The 27,834-nt window shown below is 41.8% G+C and overlaps 6 protein-coding genes and 1 long non-coding RNA gene across 11 annotated transcripts; 3 read left to right on the forward strand and 4 right to left on the reverse strand.

Moving 5' to 3' along the window:
* Positions 1-770: 770 nt before the first annotated feature.
* Naa40 (N-alpha-acetyltransferase 40) lies at positions 771-3,009 on the forward strand. Of its 2 annotated transcripts, none has more exons than XM_076810109.1 (4): positions 771-1,037; positions 1,169-1,546; positions 1,626-1,784; positions 2,856-3,009. In XM_076810109.1, coding segments are annotated over exons 1-4 (642 nt in total). In that variant the 5' UTR covers positions 771-1,035; the 3' UTR covers positions 2,959-3,009. The 2 variants fall into 2 exon arrangements, with proteins under 2 accessions (XP_076666224.1, XP_076666223.1); XM_076810108.1 differs by having other exon boundaries at positions 771-1,033; positions 1,164-1,546.
* Positions 2,856-8,405, reverse strand: Alpha-man-iia (alpha-mannosidase 2). 4 transcript variants are annotated; one of them, XM_076810004.1, is made up of 8 exons: positions 8,289-8,405; positions 7,695-7,858; positions 6,264-7,618; positions 4,918-5,256; positions 4,519-4,827; positions 3,909-4,440; positions 3,674-3,826; positions 2,856-3,598 (listed from the first exon to the last, which is right to left on the reverse strand). In XM_076810004.1, the coding sequence occupies exons 2-8, from the start codon at positions 7,821-7,823 to the stop codon at positions 3,011-3,013; spliced, it is 3,405 nt and encodes a 1,134-aa protein (XP_076666119.1). In that variant the 5' UTR covers positions 7,824-7,858; positions 8,289-8,405; the 3' UTR covers positions 2,856-3,010. The 4 variants fall into 4 exon arrangements, with proteins under 4 accessions (XP_076666119.1, XP_076666118.1, XP_076666115.1 ...); XM_076810003.1 differs by lacking the exon at positions 8,289-8,405 and adding an exon at positions 7,959-8,191; XM_076810000.1 differs by lacking the exon at positions 8,289-8,405 and adding an exon at positions 7,953-8,191.
* A 601-nt stretch (positions 8,406-9,006) lies between these two features.
* On the forward strand, positions 9,007-16,068 carry LOC143367814 (proteasome activator complex subunit 4B). The gene is made up of 13 exons (XM_076809998.1): positions 9,007-9,484; positions 9,572-9,712; positions 9,799-9,970; positions 10,036-10,434; positions 10,512-10,660; positions 10,739-11,046; positions 11,128-12,100; positions 12,201-12,471; positions 12,543-12,926; positions 13,003-13,569; positions 13,633-15,183; positions 15,259-15,486; positions 15,554-16,068. Exons 1-13 carry the CDS (start codon positions 9,195-9,197, stop codon positions 15,695-15,697), a joined length of 5,577 nt encoding a protein of 1,858 aa, XP_076666113.1. The 5' UTR covers positions 9,007-9,194; the 3' UTR covers positions 15,698-16,068.
* Positions 16,069-16,696: 628 nt separating this feature from the next.
* Positions 16,697-18,767, reverse strand: LOC143367877 (uncharacterized). The gene is made up of 2 exons (XR_013085111.1): positions 18,554-18,767; positions 16,697-18,409 (listed from the first exon to the last, which is right to left on the reverse strand). It is a non-coding gene; the product is annotated as an uncharacterized LOC143367877 (long non-coding RNA).
* A 271-nt stretch (positions 18,768-19,038) lies between these two features.
* On the forward strand, positions 19,039-21,379 carry Hmgs (hydroxymethylglutaryl-CoA synthase). The gene has a single exon (XM_076810063.1). It carries the CDS (start codon positions 19,647-19,649, stop codon positions 21,006-21,008), a length of 1,362 nt encoding a protein of 453 aa, XP_076666178.1. The 5' UTR covers positions 19,039-19,646; the 3' UTR covers positions 21,009-21,379.
* A 623-nt stretch (positions 21,380-22,002) lies between these two features.
* Positions 22,003-24,573, reverse strand: Rab19 (RAS oncogene family member Rab19). Its single transcript, XM_076810107.1, has 5 exons — positions 24,131-24,573; positions 23,417-23,501; positions 23,241-23,339; positions 23,011-23,168; positions 22,003-22,661 (listed from the first exon to the last, which is right to left on the reverse strand). Exons 1-5 carry the CDS (start codon positions 24,338-24,340, stop codon positions 22,554-22,556), a joined length of 660 nt encoding a protein of 219 aa, XP_076666222.1. The 5' UTR covers positions 24,341-24,573; the 3' UTR covers positions 22,003-22,553.
* A 1,009-nt stretch (positions 24,574-25,582) lies between these two features.
* Positions 25,583-27,360, reverse strand: P32 (complement C1q binding protein P32). The gene is made up of 5 exons (XM_076810098.1): positions 26,969-27,360; positions 26,601-26,751; positions 26,314-26,516; positions 26,155-26,243; positions 25,583-25,899 (listed from the first exon to the last, which is right to left on the reverse strand). The coding sequence occupies exons 1-5, from the start codon at positions 27,183-27,185 to the stop codon at positions 25,750-25,752; spliced, it is 810 nt and encodes a 269-aa protein (XP_076666213.1). The 5' UTR covers positions 27,186-27,360; the 3' UTR covers positions 25,583-25,749.
* Between the last annotated feature and the right edge of the window lie 474 nt (positions 27,361-27,834).

Raw genomic sequence — 27,834 nt, forward strand, 5'->3', positions numbered from 1 at the left:
TGCCTAGCGGTGAGGGCCCCCACGCGACTGTTTCCCCTTCCTACCCTCCACCTCCACACAATAATCGTGAGGAATATGTATGTACAGTAGTAGCATTGGCTCGCTGTGGCGACATGTGTCAGTAATACACACGTCGTGCAAGCGTTATCGGGAGAACTCCCTACTGTAGGGAGAAGATGTCGTCACGGAGAGCTATGTATATATTTGCTAATACGACATGAGTTGTGCATCGTTGTGTACATTGCACAGGAGCCGTCCTTAAGGGGGGAGACCACTGTAATAGTCCGAAAAGTAAGGGTGTTTCCGGGAATTTATTTCAACCAGACAACGCAAGTAAATCAATGTATTGCTTAGTATAGAACAGTTCAAAGTTCGAATACATAACTGAACCGCGGGAACGTTATTCAAAAAAGGGCCCCGTAATTGGAGGCACCGTAATACGGACACGGGACAATGCACTTCTTAAGGCACAGTAATTGGGACAAAAACATGTATTTTTATTTCAATTTAAAAAATATGAAAAATTACAATTTTGAACCCGAAAAAATTGCCTTAATAAAGAGAAAGGTTCAAAAAACCAATATAAATTTTCACCAAGCAAAATTAAAGTAAGAGAAGTCAATAATTAATTCCTTCGTGAGCAAGTCGGCGTCAAAGCACCGTAATCGGGACACGTACCCTATTCCCTCTACGTCATTCAGCTCCCTACGCAGACATTTTTTCCCTACTTTTAGCAACGTTGATGGTCGCTGAGCGTCGCGCGGTATCCCTGTCGACGCGGACGAGAGTTGGAGAGAGCCCCACAGAGCTGCACTTGCACAGAGCACGCGTGCTCTGGCTTGGACAGCGCGAAAGAGGACAGAATCAGCGGAAATATTTGGAGCTGCAAAGTAACTTAAATGTATCTATTCTATTTGTATGTCAAAAATAATTATCTATCTGTTTCGTAAGTTCCATTGCAAGGAGGAATACAGCCTAAAATCATAATATCTTCAAAATACGCGGGAAATACAATTTCTTAATTACCATGAAGGTATGTGTTGCGAATATACTTTTGTCTAGCATCAGTGCTTTAAACTACTTAAATAATACGCTGTATCGATGAATTATCGTGAAATGTTACTTTAACATTAATAAATGTCGCACCAATTTCTTTCAAGTAGAAAAGGAAAACGCGCCGTCAGCTTTTGGCAGAGAAGGAAGCTACTGCGAAACAGTTAGTTGACACTGCGAATTCTGTAGTGAACCCTTTAGAGTCTTTAAGTTCCTTCCACAAATATGTAACAAAGGACAGACAAGTTATCGAACTTTCTTGCATGAGAGCCAAAGACGCTCGACCGGAATGTGTATCGTGGATATTCGATATTATGGAGCGTAATATGAAATCCATGTACGAACAATGCGATTGGGGTTGGGATCCGATCGCCAAACAGAAAGAATTAACAGAACCAGGTGCTCGGTACCTAGTAGCGTCGTCTGACGGTGAATTCCTTGGGTTCTCTCATTTTCGGTTTGATATAGATCATAGGGAGGAAGTATTATACTGGTGCGTAGAATTTATATACGATTTTTATAAGGTACCGAACGACGATAGGAAAAAAAGAGTATTTCATTTTTGAGTATAGCTATGAAATACAACTGGAGTCGGTAGTAAGGCGGAAAGGGCTTGGTCATTTCATGATGTCAGCCCTTGAATCCATGGCATTGGACAGCAGTATGCGTAAAGTAGTCCTGACCGTGTTTAAGGATAATCCATCGGCTGTGCAGTTCTTCTATTCCCTTGGGTAATAAAATATAACTCATAGCTATAATAAAGAAATTAGCTAATATAATAAAAATATATTCTTGCTTCTTCGACTTTATTACAAGAGTTTTTAATGCTTCATAGTAGAGAATCATACATCGCAGATGTATAAAATTACATTTCTTAAAGTATTGTTACGACTAGTATGAAAATGCGCTTTTCTGTTTTAAAAACTGGAACCTTATCTTTTATTATGCTCTTTATGTTATCGCATTTGTAATCATCATTGCCGTGCCAATAATCCCGCCTAAATGCTTTTGACGATGGGATTATTTCTGTAGCTCATTGTTATCTGTATTAAATGTTACGATCAAATCATCCTGTTACGATAGAATTACATATAAATAGATCACAGCAATAAGAGGAAATGTTCCGGTGAATACAAAGGTTTCGCTTAATCGGTGGAGACAGACATAATTATTCCTAAGAACCCTTCTAAACTTTCTATAATTACAATTTTCTTGCTCGTTTGGATTTTCATAATCAAGCAACTCTGTAGTAATGGCATAGTATCAGTGAACTAAAATTATAATAATTCCATTTACTGCTACTTACATTTAATTTGATAAATATAGGACTAGTCTAGTTCACTGTACAGCAGGCCTGCCCTTTAGGGTGTAAATACCTCCTCGAGTTCTGGGACCCAGACAATAGCCGAGAGCTGAACTGTTACCTTGCTAATCGTTGCGTGGGTTTTAGGTGAACTGCAAGAGTATGTGTGCGCGCCCATACGCGTGAGGCTCAGCTATATAGACTCGTGGTACGAGCCAGTATGGACGCACGCACAGTCTTACAGTTCTCCCGCAGGCCATGCTGTGGTTAGCAACGTAACAGTTCCGCGCTTGGCTGTTGCCCAGGTCCCAGAACTTGAGGAGGTATGTGCACCCTACAGGGCAGGCCTGCTGTGCAGAGTAGAACATATATTATGCAATCTAATTATGCGTGAATATAATATGTACAGTCGAACCAAACGCATTTACGCTGCTAGTCTTGTAAAGTGCATACATTGCCCATATCGTGCTTAACGGCCCGTCAATTAATACTGTTGCAGTTACAAGTTGGATAAAACCAACCCTCCGGTATCCGATCAGTCGCACTACATCATTCTAAGTAAGGCCGTTGACAGTGGAATAACGAGCAAAAAGAAAGGCTGAGTTTGTATCGAAGGATGTAAGAATAAAGTGCTAACTTCCATTTTCCGTGAATTTAGGACTGTGTTTTATGAAAGAGAATCGGTAATATTTGGTGGGGGCACAAATTAACTATAGGCGACTTCAACGACGGTCCCACATTGTGAAACGTAAGGGGAGCTTTACTAATAATCCAATCGTCTATATAATTAAAGAATTTCGTTAAATCAACTTCTCCGGATTCGGAGACGTTAAAGTTGCGCAAATAAGAATTATCGTTCCAACACATATCTAATGCTGCTTGATGCAGCACCATTCCTACACCCTTGCCAGCCCCTTCGGGTATAGGGAACACTCGAAAGCTAACGACGCTTAAATCTACAGGAAGATTGTAACGAAGTGGCGAGAAATAAGCATTTAACTCGAAAGGTAAAACGTTTTGCGGGTGCATCGCGATTATTGGATGTAACAGCTCTTCTAGCGCTATATGACCATACAGCGATAGTAATCCAGCTGGATTGCTGGCCGATGGTGTCGGGGTCGGACAAAGAGGCTTTTTCTTTTCAAGAACAAACGTGAACAAATGATTCGTTAATAAGTTATCAGTTACGCCTTGGCCCAGTCCCCTGTTATCATCTTGAAGCAGTCTTCTGTCTTGCATAATCTGTATTCAAGTATTTCCAAGTACTTTAATGCTACCTCGTTTCCACTTAAACCGAAGCGAATACTAAATACGTACCTCGATTTGTCCAGATGCCATGGAACTTACGCCCAATGGTTGCCCGGTTACTACCGTTAGTCTAACTCTCTTATCCTCTATATACGCGCTCGCTGCCATTGGATAATAGTTCCCCTGCGTAGGTAGCTTTGGAAATCTTTGACGCTTAATCATCTGAGTAATAAGCGTTACTTTAAATATATGTTAGCTAACAGTTGTTGCTGCGCATCTGAAATGCGGATCGTTTAATACTCACATTAAGGCCGTTTAAGTCTGTAAAGAATTGGTCTCCCGAAGCTATGTCTGTGCTCAGTCTCATAGCGAGTTCATAATTCTGCGTCTCTGATATGTCTACTCCATTGAGTATGTGTAATCCGAGCCCGTCACCGCCGGGGGAATTGTACAAAGTACAAGTGTGACGTACATGTGCTAATTCTACAAATACTTTAGACACGATTGGTCCGGTTATTAAGTGTACGATGCACTTATTGTCCATGAATACTAAATCTGGTTCTGGTTTATCAGGTAGAAACAAATAGGCTCCACTTTTATCTTTACCGGAGCCTCTAGTATCGTACCTGACGAATTCTAAATGAACAGGAAACGTTGTGTTGCCAACCCTTAACGCTTTCAAAAGGCCTGACTTGCCGAAGGACGCGGACAATTCCGGCCGTTGCATAATTGAGAATTCTTGCGAGTTCGATGTAACTTGAATTTGATTGAAACCTGGTATCTTCGGAAGATTCACATCCGTGTTGAAAACAGTTACATTTGCGACGTGCACTTCCCTGCAGGCAACAAACAGTTGAAAAGTTAAACGGCTACGAAGTACATAAGAAGATGCCTGAAAAGAGAAACTATCGTACCGTGGAAAGGATGATTTGGGCAGAGCATGAATTATGTATGTCGTAATGCCAAATCCAGGTACGGTAACTAAAAAGGATAACTCGTATCTGGCAGCGGTTAACGCAGCAGGCCCGATCCAAATCGGAGAGATTTGACACTGGACCGGTTGACCCATGCGGTCAGTGACTTTGACGAATGGAGTCGAGACAATTAATGTCTGTACTTTTATCCTCTGCCTTGGAAGAGAATTGTACAAGATAACTTTCTTTAAAGGACTCTCATCTCCTAACGTAAGTACGTGCTTGTCTCCTGCGCTGGTATGGCGTAATCTAGCGTAAAAAGTAACTTATTAATATAAAAGTAAATTACAAACGCTAAAATCATAGACGTCAGAAGGCGTCGGAATATTTCTTACAAACCTAGATTCATCTAGCGACATATATATAGTCTCAATATCGACTGCCTTTTCTTGCGGAGTTTTCAACAAATGCACTGCGGATTGTTGGAGTACATGAGCAGAATTGTTTAAGGCCATTATCATCTTCTTCGCATAATCTATGACTACTTCGTCTCTAGCAGTTCCAGTAATACCGTCATGGTGTTGGAACAAAGAATGCCACATCCTCGCTTTGGTTAAGCGTTGCGCAAGAGTTCCTTCTACTACCTTGTCGTTCCCTTTAGTCCAAGCTATAGTGTTCAGTACTTCCGATGCTCTTAATAAACTCAACAATACACGGTCCAGTCGTTTGTGGAAAGGTCTGAAAGATATTTAATAAATAATAATAAATTCGTTATGAATTAACCGACTTCAAAAAGAAAGAGGTTCTCAATTCGATGTGTTTGTATGTATTAGGGTGGCTCTTATTTACTCTTGGTGAAATTTTTTTCAAGATTTTCTTCGCGGCTCCCCCGAATAATTCCAAATTATAAAAAAAAAATCTGTGTAAAGTTTAAGCCCGATTGGATAACGGGAAAAAGTGATTTTATATATTAAAGTCCCAAAGTCGATTTTATATATTATCCTCCAAGTTATTGATTACATAAAAAAATGTGTCAAACAAAAGTTGTAGATCCAGACAAGGAGCATCTTTCATCTCAAACTTTACACAGATTTTTTTTTTATAATTTGGAACTATTCTGGGGGGTGCCGCGAAGAAAATTCAAAAGTGGAAATAAGAGCCACCCTACTATGTATGTTAGTATGTATTATGTTTGTCCGCGAATTTCTCCGTTACTACTGGGCCGATTGTTGTGAAACTTATTGCATTTAGTTTAGCTTCAATCAACTCAGGTTATGGAGAAAGAATTATCAAAATCGGTTAAGTAGTTTTGAAATTACACCAAAAATTAAAAATCTTTCATTATTATTGGAATCTTCTGTTTCTAGCAGACAGCTCTTTTTTTACGAGTAGCTTCTTTTGTAGGCCTGCTCATCTTTTTTTAAAATAAATGTAGTTATACAACTTAAATAACTAAAAAAAAAAATAAATAAAGAGAATTAAAACCGACTTCAAAAAAAGAAAGACGCACTGAAAACTGAGAAATAAGTTTTTTCCTTATATTTAATCTGACTTGAAATTTTTTTATGCCGGCGCCTCATCATTTGCACTGTGTAAATCTGGCGCCGACTTAAAAAATTGAGTCATAGATTAAATAAGGAAAAAACTTATTTTTCACTTTTCAGTGCATCTTTATTTTTTTGAAATCGGTTTTAATTCTTTTTAAATTTGTTTTACTATAACTCTTTACGTTTACTTCGACGTACCTTGATGTGTAGTATCCACTCCAATAATGGTCATCCCTGTCGGAATAGGTGAAGAAGTCACCGGAGAGAGTAGGGAATTCGTTTAAATTATATTTCTCTCTAATCGCGTCGAAATAATCGCTCAGCGTCCCGAACTTAATTTGAACGTTCAATTGGTCATTCTGATTCATGTAATCGAACAGCTTCTGATAATTATTATATTGAGCATCCCATTCGGTAAAATGAGTGTACCTAAAATCATCTCCTAACGGTGCTAAGACCACATCAGTCTTAAAAAGTTGAGCCTTCTTACGGTACTGATCCAGTAAAAGGGCAGCTCTTTCCGCAACGTTCGCTTTAGTTATAGCTCGCGGAGGTATTTTCCACGGGCAAGTTAGCCCGAAACTTTGGAGCCGGAAGAAGTCGAACTGGCAGCATACTTTTGGATCTGGTCCACAGGTGTGCGGGACGTCGTAACTATAGAATGGCATGACATGTGTAAATATCTCTGTAGTCCCATCGTTATCCCACAATTGCCTCCATCGAAATTCTAAATGCTTCTCTTTGGCCAGCCTCTTCTTCACCGAATAATGGACCCTTTGTATCAGCACATTTTCCAATCCAGCATTTTTCAAGAGGTACGGCATAGTCGGAGAGAGACCGAACGGATCGATAGCCCAGCCCGAATTCGGAGTATAATCCAAATTGTATTTCAACCACTGATGGCCCTCTGTAAGCTGAGTGAGCTGAGCTATCCAATGAGAAACAGATTCGTCCGGCATGACCCACCCTCCGGACACAATTTCCAATTGCCCTTCGTGAATTAGACGTCGTACCAAGTTACGAGTTGTTTTCGGTTGATCTTCCCACCAAAGCTGGAAGAACGATATCTCCGCCCAGATAAATTTACGTCGTCTGTCTTCCGCCAATTTCGTCACCATATTATTCAATATGTTTCGAGTTTGAAAAGTGTAATACTTCTCGAAAGTGCTGAGCCAACCAGGATCGTTATGAGAGTGTGGCACGACGAAAACTTTCAACTTTCTGTTCGGATGCCACTGCTTGTCGTCGTACGTAATGTCCCATCCTTGTTTCCAAACTCCGCCGTCCACGTTATCAAATTCCAACTGCCTATACGTCTCTAACATTTGTATATCTATCTCTGGTACTTTCTGTATATTAAAGTTGCACGTAAGTACTTTTCCCAGCCGAGAGGAGCTCGAAGATATAGAGTGATTGTAACGACTCATAGCGTGGCTCGGGGGAGCAAGGTTTTTTGCCTCCGCTACTTCTCGCAACGCGTTCATAACTTCGTGATGCTTGTTAAAGTCTTTCTCTAGCTTTGCCAGTCGGTTCTCAAAGTGTAGCCACTGATTCTGAAAGTAAACAATGCGGGATTATATCTTTGCCGCTAATGTTAGTGCGCGCGCAGTATATTCCCAACAAACTTACATCGTTGACGGCAAGTTTGGATCCTTGTCCAGATGGGAAAAGTGCGAGATCCATCATTAAATATATCATAACGCAACAGGCTAAAATTAAGCCTGCACCGAGAATGGCGAATGTCTTTCTAGTCCTCATTTTTGTACATTAATCAATTGAAATATAGTACCGTTCTGTATCAAACAAAACCGTTAATAGCGATTAAAAGAAACGTTGAATAGCCCGAGCTTGGAGCATATTACGAGTCTCCATACAATAATACCGAACCTTAACCTAGCTTGTACATCGTATTTACAGATTACATATGAATTTTGTATTAAAAGGTTTCATTGCCCGAGACGGAGCGATAGGAGTCTTCGAAGTAGAATACTTGCTCGGCTCATATAAAATAAATTTCATAGAAAACACTGACGCGTTGACGTTACGTTGACAAACAATGCTTCTCTCCTGTTTAACGTGCGCTTACGCATACTTACGCACTAACAACATACACACTCCCGCGATATCGTAAAATGCATCTTTGCTAACGTAAAGCAACTAGGATACTGCCACGTAATAAATACAAATTTCTGATTATTATTCATTTGCATAAACGTAGCTTACCAACAATTAACATTTAAAAGGAAAGATTTTCCCAATTCTTTACAATCGCTGCACACACAGGTGCACGGTTCCGCTGTGTTTAGATAAATCTTATTAATGATATGTCATTCTAATGGAACAATATTGACAGTTACGTAAGTTCGAAAAAAAAGGCGGAAAAAGTATATCAACGCTCGATCGCACTCGTTTCGTATCGATGATTTTACGCGCGCGTAAAGGTGCAATTTCATGCTGACGCTCGACGCTAGTTTTGAGCGTCAAAACCAGTCACGTGATCGCTCCACGGGACTTTCAGCCATAGATAATATATAGATTATAAACGGAGCAGAAGCTGTGACTACTGGCGAGGGGAAGGTACGCTTGGAGGGGAAAAGGCAGAAACCATACAGGCAAATCGGTGTTAGCTTCGGATGCATTCGGTTCGTGCAGTTCGGCATTAATGGCTGAATTCGAAACGTAACCACTGTTACTGTTCTAAAGTGTCGTAGTGGTCGTGGTATATAATAGCTGAGTGTAACAATGACTTATTGCGTAGTAAGCGGTTGTGCAAATCGCAGGAAAAATAAAAACTACGTTAGAGAAAGAAAATATGACTGATATATATATATCAGTGACGCCTCTTATTATATCTCCTCTTTGATTAAACATCGATATATTAACGGTTGCGAATTGCGATCGATTCCTTTAGTTTCAGATAGTTGGCACCGCTGGCACTGCCCTTCAGGTGAATGATTCTCCCCGTAGTTAGCATATCGAATATGGCCACTGGAATGGGAATGCAAAACATGATTCCAACATGACTCGATGAAAATGAAGAAGAGGAATAAGCAAGTTGTCGTTGCTCGATAAGGTACATGATATTGCATTGTGTCGTGTGCTCTTTCATAGGATAGACTTAGTTGCCTAATGTCCGTCGCTGCTGACAACGATACGCTCGAAGTAATCATGGACGACGATCGTGAAGAGATTTGTAACCGCGAAACTTCGGGGAACAAAGAAGCCATGGATTCAGCGGCTGGAGTTGTCAATAATAAATATCAAAAGGAACTTATTTACAACAAATTGCTGCCGTATGTGGACGATTTGGAGGAGGAATCGCAGGCTCTGCTACCCATTATCAAAGCGAATTTAGGACGGGCTGTTATGCTCCGTGAAATGCAGCCAGGCTGTGTTGTTTGGGTCAGTAGGTTGTGCTTGTAAGTATATAATTTTCATGATTATTCTGGTCTTCTTCAAATCGTTCGCACTGGTGAATATATACGGGACGTGTGCGTTTGTTACAGGTACATAAAGATATATGGAATGAAGTTCTCTAAAGAAGATCATATTATATTTGTAAAACTAATGTACGAATTGGTCACGATACCGAAACTAGAACCATATTTAGTGAGCACTTTTAGTTTTACGTTAATTTTATTACTGGAGTAAGTTCAACGAGAGTTTCGTGCTTATGTTACAATCCTACTGTTAATTGTAAATAGTAGACTGATCGTTGTTCTAACATTTTCAGGAAGAAAGGATTAATATCTCCCAACGAGTTAGAACTTCCATGGAAACCTCTTTATAATTTATGTCGGCGGATAGAAAAGAGCAGAGAGAGCTCCTTGGAAATGTATCGTTTCTTCTCTTGCGCAATAGGTAGATTAAACGTACTTGTACATGCCGTGAAAGTTTATTTTCCTGTAAGTGATTATTTTTTTTTTTGAGATAAGTCGGTGAAAGGATCGATATTAATTCATTACGATAGTTGAGTGCGACGCAGGAAATATTAGACGAATTGAGACCGAATCTGTGCCCCCTCGACGACGGAATGATGACTAAAAGTTTGGAAGCCTTAGAATGGTTCCTGCCGGTGCAGTTGCCGCCCGAGCATCATTCGATTGGCTACGAATTATGGTTCAACGAGTTTATGACGCTGTGGGAAGTTTGTTATAACGCCCCGGAGTGGGAAAACGAGATGATGTGTTTAATAGCTGAGTTAGCTTTCCATAACATTGGGTACATCGACTGGGAACCATATATCCCGTTAATGTTCACCAGATTTGTGCGATATTTAAAGCTACCAGTAACCTACAGCCAAACGCAATCGTCTAAAGACCACAAAATCAATATATCTTTCATAGCGATATGGACAACGTCAGTTCTGGTAAGATTTCGAGGACTGATTCCAGCTAATATTTACGGGGCTCAAACTGAATTTTATACATTCTCCAATATTTTCAGGGAAATCGGTCGAGCGCGCAGATGTATCTCGAGAAATTTTTGAAAACTGTAGAAACTTATTTTCATCCAGCCAACATTGGACGATGGCTTGGGAAATTAAGGGATCTGCTTATAACACTTCCGTATCGCTTCGTCACGCGTTTGCACAAGTGAGAATCATTGTACCTTTTAAAATTCTATTAGAGAAATCTGAGATATATATGTATATATATTTTACGTCTACATAGGGAAAGATTTGCCAAACGAACATGGGAGACACCTATTCCTGAAGAGTACAAATTAACTGACAGTGATGTTGACGCGTTCGTCAAAAGCATGATGCCAGTAGTCATGACAGCTATGTTTAGTACGTTAGGTGTTCGCACTGCCTCTCAAGCTTTACAGCACTTAGCCTCTATGAGGCCTAGCTTAGTTATCCCAAGTGTCCTGGACAAAGTATCTTCTATGCTAGAGCCGTATAAATTGAATGCTACGTTGAGCTGTATGGAAGCTATAGCCAGACCGATGGCGCAGGGATCTAGAAATGTAAACGAAGGTATGAATTTCGCGTCTCTCCCTGATTTTCTTGAAACTTAATTACTTTCACTATTGCAACATTTCATATCTTTCACTTCAGGCTATACATATCCAGAAGGACCAACACATATCCTGCCATTGCTGTTCGTACTCTTACCTAGCATTGATCCGAACGACATGGAAAAGTGTTTCGTTGCTTTTCGTCTTATGACAGTTTATGCCACTTTCATACCCATCGTGGACTCTTCTGAACCGCCCACTGTGATGGACGACGAGGAAAGGATGGTTTACGAGACAACATCGAAATTCAAGGACTTCATTTTAGAATTTCTCGATAGAATATTCTCTTTCATCGATTCGAGCTCTTTGGAGACAGTTAGATTGGAAAATCGCGCTGGCGCTGGGAAGAGTAAATTAGAGAAGGTGACGGAAGGTGTGCTGCGGGAAGTGTGCACGAACCTGCTGATTCAAACTAACGACCAGATCTTCAAGGCTGCTTTACACAAATTACGCACGTTCATAACCGAGCGTATCCTGGAGACCAAAGTCGCTGGGCAACTGGCCGCCGTGCTATGCCGATCGTTCGCCCAAGTCAATGGGGAGAAAACACTGCGCGCACTGTTACCGGTACTATCGCAAACTATTCTGGACATCACCGGAGAAAGCAATGACATTATAAAAGAAGAGAATCTGGATGGTCGCCTTCTGTACGGAATGCTGCTATTGTCAGCCATCGTTGATACGTCAGGGGACAACTTGCTACCGCACATGGACACATTCACCACTGTGCTTGATCGTGTGTTGGTGTTAAAATCGAGGGAGGGAAACAATTTAGCTTGTATAGTATTGAAAACCATCATCTTCTCGTTAGCTACTACGATGCCGTGTAAGTTCGAGTCTACCAATAGCGATGTACACTGGGGTAAAACTCTGGACATCGATACTTTGAAAATAAAATGGTATATTCCCGGTAAAGAAGAGATCGCCGCGTTAAATAAATTATTCCTCAAGTACCTAATGCCCGAGGTGAACAGACTGCAAGAATACTGCAAAGACTGGAATACATTGACAAGGTCAGTTAACAGATCGGGCAACGCTTGGAACACGGTTTCTAGAGCCTTGGGCCGTAGAGTAAGGCTATTATCGGATGATGCATGGGTGGTATGATTGCAGGGAAGAGTTACTGACTAGTTTGCATATTGTAAGCTGCATTCTCCACGCTTGCGAGCCCGTGCTGCCCATATGGAAAGAGGAGCCATTGGTCGTAGTAGATTCATCTTTAGATTGCGTGCCTTTTACACTAATGCTTGGCATGAAGGAAGAGATACTGATGCCTGATAACAGCAACGTGAGACGCTATTTTGTTACGCTTATGAGCAAACTGCAGAAAGTGATACTCGAGCATTCTGAGGACGACACGAAAAGCTTCTTCGTTCTGATACAGGTATCTACTTTAATATAATACCCGATAGAAGACCATTAACAAGCCAAGTAAACGCGAGCCTTTGATTTCAGATCTGGAATAGTCTTTTGTTAGGAAGGAATCGTTTATCCGAAGCTCACGAAGCGAGGTGCAAAAGCTTTCAAATTGTGATCAAAAGGACGAAGGATAAACTAGTGGGAAAGAAGGGCCTGAGGGGCTCCTTAATACTGCAACGTGCGGAAATTCAACATGACTCGCGCATTCACGTACAGTCCTTCAACCTTACGGAAACTCACAAGACGATAATGTTCGAGCTTCTTACGTTGGCCACCAGCAGGTATGCTGACGTGCGATCGCAGGCTCAATCAAGCCTCTTCTGCGCTCTTCAACATTTCCCATACTCTTATACGTTCGTCGTTCCGCGGTTAGTTGATGTGTTAAAACTGGACGCGGAAGAACATCACGACGCGTACAAGGTAGTAATAGCAATGACGAGAGTAGAGCGATCTCTTCCGATAATATTCCATACCATCTCTTTATTTTTTAAAACAGGGCGCCTTGTACATTCTTTTCGGTCCTCCAGACGATCCCATCATTATCAAACACGATTGGAAAATGCTCAGATCTTTATGGCTGGCTATAGTGCTTTCTAAGACGTCCGAGAAACTGTCTGTGATCCGTTTGAAGGAAAGCCTGGTGGAATCTATAAACATACGTTTTGCAACGTTCGCCATTACGATGGAAGTGCCGGATGCATGCTTAGCCATCGCGGCCAACTTATGGACAACTTGTCCACAGCCCACTCTGCCTCAGCCTACTGAAGATGAAATCGCCAACGGCTTGGAAACGCTGCGAAAGATCGAGGAATCTAATGTTACGTCTTACAACGATCTGATAAGCGACCTGCTGTCCGCCCTTCTCGAGAATAATCTACATTGGCGACATCGCTTGATGACAATGAACTTCATTCGAAATCTGGTCCATCCGGATCAAAAATATCCGGCGAAGTTGGTGCGTTACTTCTTAGGGGCGTTGATACACGATTCGCTGCGGGAACGGAAGATTGCCATCGACGTAGTCGTGTACATGTTGAAGCAGCAAAAGAGGAAGCATCTGAAGGTAAGTGCGAATAATTCGCGAATGATTTCGATATCGCTTAACGAGTCATTTCTTAATCCATAGATAACTATCGATCCGCCAGCGTTGCCAGAAAAAGAGGAGTCAGACGAGAATGGGCCAAAGAGGTTGGTACCAGGACAGAGACCGGACAACCTTTGGCTTCAGTATAATTACGAAACTCGCCCTTTGACCGCGGAACAGTGGGACGAGCCTAGATTCATTCACAAACCATACATCGGGTATTATACGTGGCCAAAGAAGCTAGAGATCTATGCACCGTCGTCCTCACAGCCCTGCCTAGACCCGGCCGTTCGAAAATTAACCGATCTCGAGGAAGAAGTCGATCACTTCTTCAGCGATCCGCAGAATATCGAGAAGCTCGTGCGGTTCTTCAGCCTGGAGGAGAAGAAAGGCAAGGACAACTTCAACGATTATAGATACTTCCTCTTCAAAAGTGTCTTCCGCAATCACGGAATAGTGTACTTGAAGCACTTCCTACCGCATCTGCACAAGATGGTGACGGATAAGCAGGAGAGCAGCCACAGATGCGCGGCAGAAATCATCGCTGGAGTGATCAAGGGCGCCAAGCACTGGCCGTTCGAAATGGTCCGAGAGATGTGGGACTCTTTGCTGCCGATTATAAGGCTCGCTCTGTCTAACTTAACAGCAGAGTCTTTCGTAAATTGGTGCGCGTGCTTCGCCACGGCGCAACAGTACAGGGACCCAAACAGGCAGCACTGGTTACTGGAATGCTTGATGGAGGAGCCCAGGTTGGGCGATTCGGAGTCATCCTTCCTCGAATGCGGCCGGTTGGTCACCCTGCAAGTGGCCCTTAACGAGCAGACCTGGAGGGTGTCGGAATTATTGCAACGTTTGTTAAAGCGCACGGAGGACAGGCTGCTCACTAATCCGTTCGACAACGTGAGAGAGCGACTGGGCTCCGTTTTGGTAACAGTGTTCAAGGCGGATCTACAGTTCCCAGGCGCAGCGAGTAATGCACCGACGCCGCGGATGCAGGATCTTATAAACAACGTGGTACCGAAGCTGCAATTCCTCGTGGAGGAGAGCCCGACGATACTCGGCAAAGACGAGCAAGCCTTGTCAGTGAATGAATCCTCGAAAGACACTAAACGGAGAGCGGAGAACAGGGAAATGGCGGTTCGATTGCTCAAGACGATTTGTAAATGGATGACTAGGACTGTTGTTCGCACGCAGCACGGTCTTCAGCGGGGATTTTACCAGATATACCCGATCCTGTGCCAGCTGGAGAATTACGAGACGGACGAGGAGCTGCGGAAACTGTGCACCTCCACTCTAGCCGTGCTCGCGCAGGCTTTCACCTTGCCGCGTCATATGCCGATAGCTTTGGAGGCCGTGATAAACATGTCGAAACGCTCGTCCTGGTGGACCAGATCTACTTGCTTGCAGTTCCTTCAAGTACTGGTGTTCCATAACATGAGCACGTTCCTGAGCAGCCCGGCCTGGGTCGATTCCGTCAAGGACATGGTTCTCCGCCTGTTGGAGGACGAACGGTTGGAAGTGAGAAAGAACGCTGGCCAGGTTCTGAGCGGCCTGTTGCATTGTACGTTTATACCCGAACAGGAAAACTTGCTAGTAAGTGTTCCGTGAATTTCTGCCACGTGGTGTAGAAGTAGAGGTGGTCTATGCAAAGTTTTCTAATGCTTTCAGGACGAGTTTAAGAAGAAGGCGAAAACCAAATTGCGCAGGAGGGAACGGTCGAATTGTAGCAAAGAGGAGACGATAAAGAATTCGCAAATGGACGCTATACGTATTCGCCATGCGGCTGTACTGGGAATGTGCGCTTTCGTTCAGGCCCACCCGTACGACATACCCGAATATATACCCTCGATTTTTGAGAACCTCAGTCCCCACATGAATGACCCGCAGCCTATACCGGTTGGTATACATTATATGACATGAATTTCATTGGATTGCACGCTGATCTAATGCTATTCTGTTGCAGACGACGATTAGGAAAACTCTGGACGACTTTAAAAGAACACATTACGGTGGATGGAGGGGCGTGAGCGGGTATGCGCAGCATTTCACGTCGGAGCAATTAGCTGTCCTCCAAGATCTGTCGATGCCACCATCCCATTATGCTTAATACAAGATTAAGATTTACGTTACACTTTTCCTATGGTTGTAATAGATTTTTTATGTGCAAGTCGCAGTGACGATTGCGGGTAATGTTGTTTAACCATGACAAACGTAATCGTGAGATGGGTTATGGCAGGGGGGCCTTGTTTGTGGCGATAGTAATATAATTAGATGTAACTTAGATACCAACATAATTACTTGGTGCTGTGCTGTGAAGACATAATACACTTATCGGGATTTATTTATTTCCATTCGTCGCGACGGGAAGAAAGTACAAGATGAAATTATTTATTCTTAAAGGACACAAGTATGTACATACCAGTAGCGCTCGGAATAATTTCAGAAGGAACATTAAAATATTTAAACGATTCGCTCCAACCTCTTTGGCTGAATTCCGCTTAAGTCCAAATCGACCGTGATTTCCATTAAGGTAGGTTTTCCTAAACGCGATTGGGCGCAACGTCAAGAATTTCAAAGTCGATTTTCTCCAAAATTAAGCACGATATAAAAAAAATACTGTTTCTTTTCGACTTATAACAAGTAAATAAGGCGAGAAAAGGGAATAAAATTTTTTGGTGTTACGCTTCATTTTCGAGAAAATCGACATTGCAATTCTTGGAGTTGCCTCCAGTCGCGTATTGAAAAACCTACCTTAATGAAAATCGTGGGCTTTGCTTGCGGACGATTTGGGCGTAAGTAGAATTCGTCCTTTGTAAATCCTACGCCTCTACAACTTCAATTATATTATTCACTTCTGTTCGATTTCCATCCGGCAGGAATAGATACTAGTAAAGTTCACGTGATGCAATAAACAACGCTGGACGCTACCTCGTATAGCAATTTACAATTTTATAATACGATATGAAGATAGCAGAATAGACGCAGTCTTTGGAAGCTAATTCGCTACACTTTTAAACAGAACGCTAAAATATCGTCTCAAGCTTCTCACCTACTTATTTTCTAACCATATAATCCTGTGTTTCCCAACCTTTTTTCAGTCGCGATTCCCTTGTATAATATTCAAGTAACCTGCGACCCTCCACCCCTCCATATAAGGTAAGGGAAATTTAATAGGGTAAAAAAAAAACACATTAAAAATGTGTATTTCAGAATATAATTGTAACTTAATAATATTAAAAAAAAAAAGAACGTGACAACCCACTTGGGGGTCGTGACACACAGGTTGGAAATGTAATTAAAATGGCTGATATAATTAAATTAATTGAAACATTCGAAATTTTATTCTCAACAAATACTTTCAAAATCTACAGTCACGATTCGGTAATGTAATTACAGTGTAATTATACAATTATATTAAACAGTTATAATGATCTCTGTGCTCATTTATTTGCATTTCAAAGACTTAAACCCCTTACAAAGACGTCGTCGCCTATTACGCAAGAGGATTCATTAGAAGCACATGCTTAAGAATAAGTAGCGACTGAGAATATCTACCGCCCCTAGAGGATTACTACTCTACCCTTGTCGCACGCGTTGTCTGCCACCTCCTGCGTCATGCGGTCCTACTACAGTATCAGGCGAACATAACCAGAGTTAGTGGCACGATGCTACCGCCAATCTTGTCGCTCACTCTGCATTGTCATGCTACAATCAGCTGTCATGTAACGTCATCGCCAGTCTTCACTAATTTTCACCAACTAGTGCACCGGACGTGTTTTAACGCCCACTTCAGTCCATGCCTTTCACCGCTACGCAACGCTAGCGTCCGTGTCCATAAAATCAATAAACATTCAAACGCTTTTCGGATATGTGTCGGCAATTTGTTAACTGAAATGGGTAATGATTTACAAAACACGGAAAGAGTCTGATAGGAGATGTAAATGAACGTACAGCGCTACTAATTAATAATAACTGTTTACTGTAATTCCTGCGTAATACATGCGCATAGCTTTAGACTCGAGATAATATAGTTTCGAACGTTTACGCAGCATAATCGCAAGTGTAACATAGCAATTGAATAGATAGAATCTAGATTATTTAGGAGCAGCGGATGAGGTCAAGATACAGAGGTACAAAAACCACGCAGCAATACATCCGGTATTTTCGTTTCACTTTTTCTACCGGCAAAAAGCTTTTACCGCGAGGCCGTTAAAATATCTTATAAACCTTTGCCCTTAAAGACTCGTAATCGCCCGTCTTGCACTTTGCGCCGCAGTATCTGAACAGATCATCTCTGATCGATCTTGCCCCTCGGATTCTACGTATCGGACTCCACAAAAGAAGGTATCCGACCTTCGAACCTGAACTACATACTCCACCTCGGTAAAGTCATTTCGTCGAAATATTGGAATTCGTTCTCGGCGATTGGAATGCAAAACGAAATGCGCTTCAACTTTTCGTTGAATTATTTATCATCCGGGGCTTACGCTTGAAATGGCACGCTTATTTCCGTAAATCGCCTCCACGTGTAACCCAGCTCCCATAAAACGTAACATTTCTTATCCCCCCTCGCAGCTTTTGCCATCGCGCACACATGGACATCGACGAGAAAGCACAAAAGTCGAGAAACGCCGTAGAAAATTCATACCATAATCATATAGGTAGCTAGATACCATCCGATCGTTTCGTCGAGTAAGAAAGAGGACTCGTTCCACGCATACGTACTTGACTACCACGTGCGTAATTACTTTCTAATCTATCGTTTGATCAATACTCGGTTTGACCCCGTTTGACCAACGCAAGAAATTCATTGTGCCACCTGTGACGAATCATAAGGGCCTATTAACTCTGCCCCGTTATTGGAAACTTGCCCGCGCCCGTTTTCGGCGAAATTAGCGCGAAAAGTGAAATTCCACGTGGTCATCTATTTAGGAAATGAATGCCAGCTGGCCCTTATACTTACCTCCACGTCGTGCCGTTCGCTTTCACGAAAATTCATTCCAGCCGATGCTTATTTTCATTGGTACCGTTACGTTACGTCGAAACGCCGATGATCCAATCCAACTTCTATACACAAATCTATAATCGCTTCTACGAATATTGACGGCTAAAACTGTACCACCGTCGATAAACCGTCCTTCGGCAGTCGTTTACAACAACACGATGTACATATTAATTTATTAATATAATAAGCTCGTCCTGCTTTCGCATTTCTGTGCAAGAAGCCAAGGATATACCAAGCAGGCATCCTAAAAATATTCCTTTTTTAAAAAAGTCTTGCCCGTTATCTGTTGCTCTTGGAACTGGCGCGAAGTCCTGATGGTAATTCGAGGCAGTTTAAAAGGGGTATACTTAAAGTTCTAATGGGTCGCAATGAATAATGATTTGTGAGTTAAAATGTCAAGTTACAAAAGTCAGCGTGACGGGTATGCGTGTAATGTATTCGGCAAAAGAGGAGTCCCATGAATTTCTTATCCCCTCCTAGCAGAGGGACTAGTTGAATAAGTGGCGGCAGCCCGACGGGCAGCATTTGCTCGCGGAAACGTTAGTTTGTAAGTTCGGTTCCTGGGCAAGACGGATTTCGTTTGGGCCGGTCTGTGAACGGAAGGGAAGGCCGAGCAAGCTCCAAAGCACGCAATAGGAAGTGATTCGGTGACCGTAATTTTCACCTGCCGAGTTTCACTTCTAACCTGAATTTGCCGCTGGGCCCGCTTACCAGTGTAAGCCCGACTGCCCTCGAAGCACATATTTCCTTGGCCCGAAGATACCGATTTCGAAGGGAACCAAGCCGTGGAACTTTGGAATTCTGCAAGATACCACTATTATCTTGGCGATATTATTGCCGATATCGATTGCCAAGGAGGTATTATATAAACGCAACAATATTTGGTAGACCACTGTTCCGTCGGCCGGTATCACGTGTACCTGTGGATAACAGAGATATTTCTTTTCCGCGTACTGTCATGAGTGTATGGCTCTAAAGGGTGTACAAGGAAGATAGCACGTTCGCGAACAATTGTATAAGCCAGCCGAGAGAAGCGTAATAATCAAGCATCATGTGGCCGAAAGATGTTGGCATCAAGGCGATGGAAGTGTACTTCCCCGCCCAATACGTCGACCAAACAGAGCTGGAGCAGTTCGACGGAGTGGCGGCTGGGAAATACACTATCGGATTAGGGCAACTCAGGATGGGCTTTTGTAACGACCGCGAGGACGTTAACTCCTTATGCTTAACTGCAGTCCACCGACTGATGGATAGGTACGGCATAAAACCAAAGGATGTCGGTAGATTAGAAGTTGGAACAGAAACAATATTAGACAAGAGCAAATCGATAAAGTCTATCCTTATGCAGCTGTTTGAGCCTCATGGTTGCACGGACATAGAAGGAGTGGACTCGACCAATGCCTGCTACGGAGGTACAGCCGCTCTTTTCAATGCCGTTGCTTGGGTAGAGAGCAGCGCCTGGGATGGCAGATTAGCCTTAGTCGTCGCCGCCGACAATGCCGTGTATTCCCCTGGGAGCGCCAGGCCCACCGGCGGCGCTGGAGCCATAGCAATGGTGGTTGGTCCGGACGCTCCTCTAATAATCGATCGTGGAATAAGGTCGTCGTACATGAAACACGCGTACGACTTTTACAAGCCTAATCTAAAATCAGAATATCCTATTGTAGATGGGAAATTATCCATTCAATGTTACCTCGGCGCGCTGGATAACTGCTACCAGACCTACAGCGAGAAGGTTAAGAAAAAGTACAAAGAGAACATAACTTTAGATAGCTTCGACGCGTTTCTGTTTCATTCTCCTTATTGCAAACTAGTACAAAAGTCATTCGCCAGGCTAGCTTTCATGGATTTCCTCAACACGCCTAAAGACGAAGTGTCCAAAAAGTATCCGGAATTACTCAAGTTCCACAATGTTAAGCGCGAAGATACTTACACGGACAAAGACATCGAGAAAGCATTCATGAGTATAAGCAAGGCCAAGTTTACCCAGAAAACGCAGCCTTCTTTATTTATATCGAGCCAAGTGGGTAACATGTACACTCCGTCTGTGTATTCTGGGTTGGCGTCTTTGCTCATTAATAAACCCATTAAAGAATTAGCGGGTACTAAAGTGGGCGTATTTTCGTATGGTTCGGGGCTCTGCTCCACCCTGTATTCGTTGACGGTGACAAAAGAAATAGGAGAAGGGTCTAACTTAAAGAAGATCATATCAGTCCTCTCGCACATTAAGCCGGACCTAGAGGCTCGTCAGAAGGTCTCCCCGACGGATTACACGAAAGTGTTGGACTGGAGGGAGCAGAATTGTCATACCGTACCATTCAGTCCTCAGAGTAGCACAGCTAACATGTTCCCTGGGACATATTATCTCGAAACAGTGGATGATAAATATAGAAGGACTTATAAGAGGGTATGAAAGTTGTGGTAGCTCTCGATATCTAACACACTGGTAGTTTAATTTAACACTCGGAAAAAACGAAGTACTTTGGGGGCCTCGTCAATCGTCCGATAAAAATGTTAATGGTGCACGACAATGTTAATTTATATAATTTAAGAATGTACTAAATGTTTTCTATCGAATCCGTATTTCCGCGAAGCAAGAAAGGATATAAAATTGTATTGGCATGCGTCGAGTCTAGGGCGACTGTGTTATACGCTTAATTTTGTAATTCAATTTATAGACATGGAAGTCATCGAAACCAGTCGTTTGTTAACGTGCATACAGAGCTACTGTCCTGTAAAAAGATGTAAAAAATATAATAAATGTTAATGTTATTCCCACAAGAAGTATCAGTTTTACATATTTGTTTATGTATAGTTTTATATTTCTGGTGAAAGAAATATCCGTGCTTTGTTATAATGAGAATATTACCACACGGGTAAATAATATATAAAAGTATTTTGTACGATAGAAATTCCGCAAACGGAACATCACTTTTTCTATGAGACTTCTGCGAGCTGTTACTCTGCTATTCACGTTAATATTAATAGGAGAACGATCGATATTTATGTATTTATAAAGGTGCTGATAAAGATTACCTTAGGAAATGTGCCTTAGAAATGAAATATATATACCCTATGTATTTTTAACTGAAAGCCACTATTAGTAAATGAAGTTGATAAGCATGTACATATATTGTCAATGTATACTAAAATACAAATCGACATTGTAATTGGTGGACACAAAGTACACACTGTGTTTTGCAAAGTCTTTATATATATATGTTAACTATTAAATGCTGTTATGTAATATTCTTTTAAAAGCGGATTTATGTTTTGTACGTTTTAAAAATTATAAAGTGATACATTCGTTCGATGATAAAGTGTTGGTATTGATTATTAATTATCCATACAGACTAAGCGATCAAGGAATAATGCCGATCTATCACGGAAGAAAAGGTAGCTCGACATAGAACATTACTGAGATTTTATTCCGACAATTTAAATATTGCGACAGCATTCAGAAACAGTACAATAATGAGTTGTTTGCTTAAAAAAATATATTAATATATTATTTCTGCGTTAATAGATCCTTCTCATAAATAAATACGAGCGTCCACTCTAAATACATGTATAAATAGTTAAAGTACACAATTGTCATGTAATTAATATATAAAATCTAAGAATTTATATTTACAAGAGTATTAAGATACGATATTTGATCGTAAATTTCTGGTAAAATTGTAAATGGAACGATCGCTGATAGAATTCTTTCCTCGCGCTTCAAAAAGTTGGTTACATAAAATACTGGCTCGATACCATTATCATTCTTTTGTTATCATTAACGATATAATTGCGTTCTCTTTACGCCTCAGTTTAAGACGCTAAGTATGCGAAATTTGAGACCTCTTAGTACCACATTATCCGAGTGGTCGTAAAAATATTGTACTCTGCTCTACTATTTTATATACAAATTTGAACTTGAAAGGATTATGCGTACCGTTCGTCTAAGAGCCAACATTTAAAATATTTTGTACGAACAGCCGGAGCAGGAAGACAACTTTCGCCCTGACCCGAGTCTGACGACTTCGTCTTCGTTAGCATTTATCTGCCGATTTTCATGTCGTCTCTGAAAACGAGCAAACAGAATTACACCCTCTACATGGAGCACAGCTGCGATACGTGCGCTCCTTAGTTACATTACGTCCATGGGCGTCCGGAAGGGGGAGCAAAAGGGACAGTTGCCCGCCTGGCTTTTAAGAAGAAATCGCTTATTTTTCAAAACTGATCTTTATTAAGTTTCTACTAGAAAGGGGAATATTTTTAAATTTCGGTTTTAAATTTTTAATTAAATTAAAAAAGGGTTAAAAAAAGCAAGAGGGGTATTTTTTTCTTTACCATCATTTCAAAGTTGCCCCTCCCACCCCCGGAGAACAGTCTCCGGACGCCCGTGATTACGTCGAAGCGGTAGCACTTACTTTAAGCTCGGATGCCAGGTAAAAAAATACAGAATCTATATTGGTATTCTCTTTGGCTGATGTTTCTACTACTTGCAACACTTCGGGAAGATACTGGCAAAGCGCTTCCGCCTCTCCCTTCTCGACTTCTCGTAAATTCTCTAAATCGCACTTATTACCTGAAAGAAAGACACGCGGTAAATATACCGCAGCCATGTCGTGGCTTCCCAGAATATGCAAAAGTATCTCACCAACTAAGACTAATAACACATGCGACGAAGTATACCTTCGTACCTCTTCGACCCAATGTTGTAAACTTAAGAATGTAGATCTCTTTGTAATATCGTAGACTGAAACACAATGGAATTATCAGAAGGGCGAGTATTTAAATGAAAAGGACTCGAGAAGAGAAAAGTTTCCCACATACCTACAATAACACCATTGGCAGATCTATAGTAACTTTGAGTTATAGTGCGGAACCTCTCTTGGCCAGCTGTATCCCATATTTGCAACTACAATAACGCAATAGTTCTCAATCAAACATACTATTCTACGACGTAGAACGCACGCTGCGAAGTATTATAACTGGAAACTTGTTACTTGCTGCATACTCATATAGAAAATTATAGACTTAAAGTAATCAGCTTTGCAAAACACTAAGTATACGCTAAGTGCATATGTCATAGGAGGTCGCGCATGACAAAGTTTGTTACAAATGAAAAGCAGTTTCCAACAAAAGAAGAGGAGCTTTCAATCTACATTGGACGAATTCCACTTACGCCCAATTCGCCCGCAACGCCCGTGGTTAACATTCCAAAATTTATGAAAATCTTTTGAAATATAGAAGAGAAATGTGTGAGAGAGCCATATCGGAAAGTACAGGGTTTTAAGTATAAATTACGACTCGAAAACAGGAACATATAATTTATGATATTCATTTTAATACAAAAGCGGAAAATTCCTACGGGCGCGGGCGATTTGGGCGTAAGTGGAATTCGCCCATTACTTGTTGCAGAAAAAATCACAGTTCTTCGAATAATTTCATGACGAACCAGGCTTATATATAGGGGGTATCTAGGTTAAATTGCGACCGAGTGGAAAATCTTCGGCACCCTGTCGAGCATGGATCGAATAAATGTACCTTGACTTTCTTATCATCGATTAGCACGGTTTTCATGGAAAAGTCTACGCCTATTGTGCTTCCGTGCCTCTCGATGAACGTGCCAGATCGGAATCTTTGAACGACACATGTTTTCCCCGTGCCACAATCACCGATCAGCACGATCTTGAACAAGTAGTCGAAATTCTCGTCATTCGTGGCCATTAAGTTATGCGGATCGCGGTTTGACATTTCTCCTTGATCGTCGAAATAGCTTGTCAAATCGACGACGCTCTTTGTAGTCCGCGCATCCAGACGTACTGGCTACCTACGCCATTGTTTCATTGAACTCCATTGCTTTAAAGTATTCTTACTCGGTACAGGCGGCGCGTAAGAAGTCACCATTCAACATTTTCTCTATCCAATTCGACCTGCCGTTTACGACTAGTCGCCGCGATCGCGGGGGAACGCGTTGCCTCTAGTACAGAGCACAGCCCGCCAAGGGTGGTTCTTCTAACCCCGGTACGGGCGGTTGCGTTCCCGGCAGTGGCGGATTTAAGAAAAAAGGCCCAGGTGGTAAACGTTCCGAGGGGTCCATTTTTCGGGAAAATAAAGCGGTAGTTAACTAAAAACGGGCTCAGTGTAATAATACAGAAAAAAATATACTTTGGATAAAATCATAATTTCTTTTAAGGGTGGGGCCCTGGGGGGCCTTCTGAGCAGGGGTCTTGGTGGCAACTGCTCATCGGCCACCCTGTTAAATCCGCCACTGGTTCCCGGTGTACCTGAGGACGGTATTCATAAACGTTTCTTAAGCAAACGCTTAAGATCATCTTCTGGAAGACGATCCTATTTCACTTAAGACATCTTTAAGAATTCATAGACGTTCCTTAAGATGATCTTAAGCATTTGCTTAGAATAAGTAATTGCTTATTAATAAGATTATCTTAAGTCACGTCTATGAATCTAGGTGGCATCTTGAGCAAATGCTTGAGATGGCCTTGAGAAATATATGACGTCATACGAGCATTTACTTATTTGAACAAGATCTTCCTGAAGCAAATTGTTAAGCACGACCTTAAGATTATCTTAACTCACGTCTATGAATCTAGGCGGCATTTAAGGGGACCTTCCGGTTTAAAAGTCGACTTTTTTTTATTTCATTTTGCGAATGTTCAACCTTTTAGGAATATGCGTTTAAAACGATTTGCTGAAATTCCTAAAATTCCCGAAGTTATAGGCATTTGAGTAGCGGCAAATGACCCTGGTGGTCACGGGTGAGTGCATGCACCCCAAGTAGAGCAAAGGATAGCCAAGGACTCAGTCTGGCTGCGAATGTATAAAATTCCTCGCAACCTGGCATCCTGCTCAAACAGAAAGATTCCTACAGTGTGACGCCGCGGAGTCAACTGTGGTCCTTCTCTTCTTTTTCCGGCACTTTAGGCCAAAATGGCTACACTAGTTGCATCTAGTACAGTTCATTTACAAATAACGTAATTCGTTAACTATCTTTATTTTCTGTGGCTTCAGTACTGCTTAATAAAATGGAACAAGTACATCAGAGATTATCGGGATACAATTATTACAAAGATACTCTTAACTGAACGTATTCTATTGCTAAACAATTATAAATACAATCGGGAATCATAATGAATGGGAAATCACTTTCCAGCTGTGAATTTCGATAAACCCTCCAGCAAACTGACGTAGGCTGTGTGTTCGTAATTCGTACTAAGCTCGATCAACTTCTCTGTAAACTCATTCGAGATGCCCTTCTCCTCGAGGTAGTTCATCAGCAAGTCGTACAGGTACTAAAAGATAAACACGCTGGGTATTTATGTACAGGCGTACAAAGCGAAACGGATCGCAAGCTCGTTAAAGACGATTCATGGGAAAAGTTTGTCACATCCTTTGCTGCGATCTTTCCATTAACGGCGAGATCATTATTAGGAGAACGTAGTATTCTCTTCCAAAGATTAATATTCAAAGCAGTTACTAGATACACTGGCTCTGTACTCAACTCTTTGGTTATAATTTATCCAGTAACTAGAGTACAGATTACTTACTCCGTCGATAATTTCACCAGCGACTGCGTATACTTTGTCCGTGTGCTCGCCTTCGTACAATGTGATCTCGTCAATGCCGAAGATGTCGTCTAGAACGAAGCATTTGTATATGAAATAACAGGCAACGCTACTTAGCAATTTTACTTCAATTAGACTCACTGTAACTGTCGTTGGCGCCCGACGCTCCAGGTTCGTTATTAATCGAGCAAGTGAATCCTAAAGTCTGATTTCCTCTGACAACATCTATCGAGAAAGTCGGTTTACTCTTCATTTCACCAATATCGGGGTTATTGTTGGTCATATCAAGCTCTGGTTCAGCATCTGAATCCACTGTATGGTTTATATTGAATGAGATTTTAATTCTACAACAGGAAGTTACTCTTTAATTTAATTCCCATGGCTCTCAACGTGCATTAGCATTCGCATCCACCAGAAACCTTGCTTACGTCTCGTTATCTTGCTTCTTCTCCAAAGTAACATCCGCGCCGTCCAGAGATACTTTGAAACCACCTAATTCGGTAGGAATAGTCTTCAGTTTCTGCGCCTTCTTCTCCGCTACTATTTCCTCCGCCAGGAATTCCACCAGCTCTTTCTCAGCTGATAAAGCAAACGGTCAATGAGCATTGTTTACCACGTGAGTTTGCAAAGGATAAAAGAGGTAACAGATCCCTAGGCATCGCACGTATCGAAACGTGCAACCACTAGGTCTACGATGCAGAGCGCATGATAAGTGTCGCGTGTCATGAGAGGATGAATTTAACACGAGGCGTACGCTCCGGCAACAAGTTGAATGAAAGAGAATATGCGTGTATACCTTTGGTGTGGGCGGCTCTGCTGCAGCAGCCGCAGTGGCAGAAAACATTCTGGTGTTTGAACGCTTTCGCGGAGGCGAGAGGTGCGACTTCGGTTTGCCGAGAGCAGACATTCCACAATGTCCTTAACTGATTATTTACGGCTCCCGTGCTCGAGGTCGACGGAAGGAGGTTCCTGATTGCCGATGCACGCAATGTATTTCTTATTATACCATTCATTTTACTCCTTACAATAATCAACACTTACACGCGAGATAGCCGGTACAATTACAAAATGGCTTTAAGTACGCCGAGCGAGCACGAGGGGCCAGAAGAACGGTTGCGTCACGGAACAGCGAAACTTTTGTTTCACCACCCTTATTTCGCGACTTCCGGAATGGGAAATGGTCGGTGATGCTCTCTGCGGCGAACTTTAAATCGAATTTTGAATAAGAAATTAACGTTCGGTAGAGTGTGTCTGTTAGTAATAACGTTACTTGAACTTAAAAGAAATATAAAGCTATTTGCAACGATGTACCCTCCGGGACGATATTTGAAATAAGTGTATTCAGTTCTGCTATTTAGTGGTTTCTATTAGAGCGATGTATGGGCTGACACCGTCCGACACGATGATTGGATGCAACCAAGCGTAAGTTCTTTACTGATTGGTAAAAGGTGGCTAGAGATTTTGACGCTTCTTGCCGTATCTTGTGTTTAAGTATTCTGGGGTGATATCTAGCTATACCTTATTGCACAGTGGTTAATATACAGGTGTTCCGACCAGCACCTTTACCCCAGCGATTTTGTGTGCCGATTTCTGTTTAGTTCTTCTATGTACGCATGCATTTATGTGATTGTAGTAGAAGAGCTTTTAGTAGTATTATGCGTA

Source organism: Andrena cerasifolii, chromosome 4 (assembly GCF_050908995.1).
Source record: "Andrena cerasifolii isolate SP2316 chromosome 4, iyAndCera1_principal, whole genome shotgun sequence".
Classification (NCBI taxonomy): domain Eukaryota; kingdom Metazoa; phylum Arthropoda; class Insecta; order Hymenoptera; family Andrenidae; genus Andrena; species Andrena cerasifolii.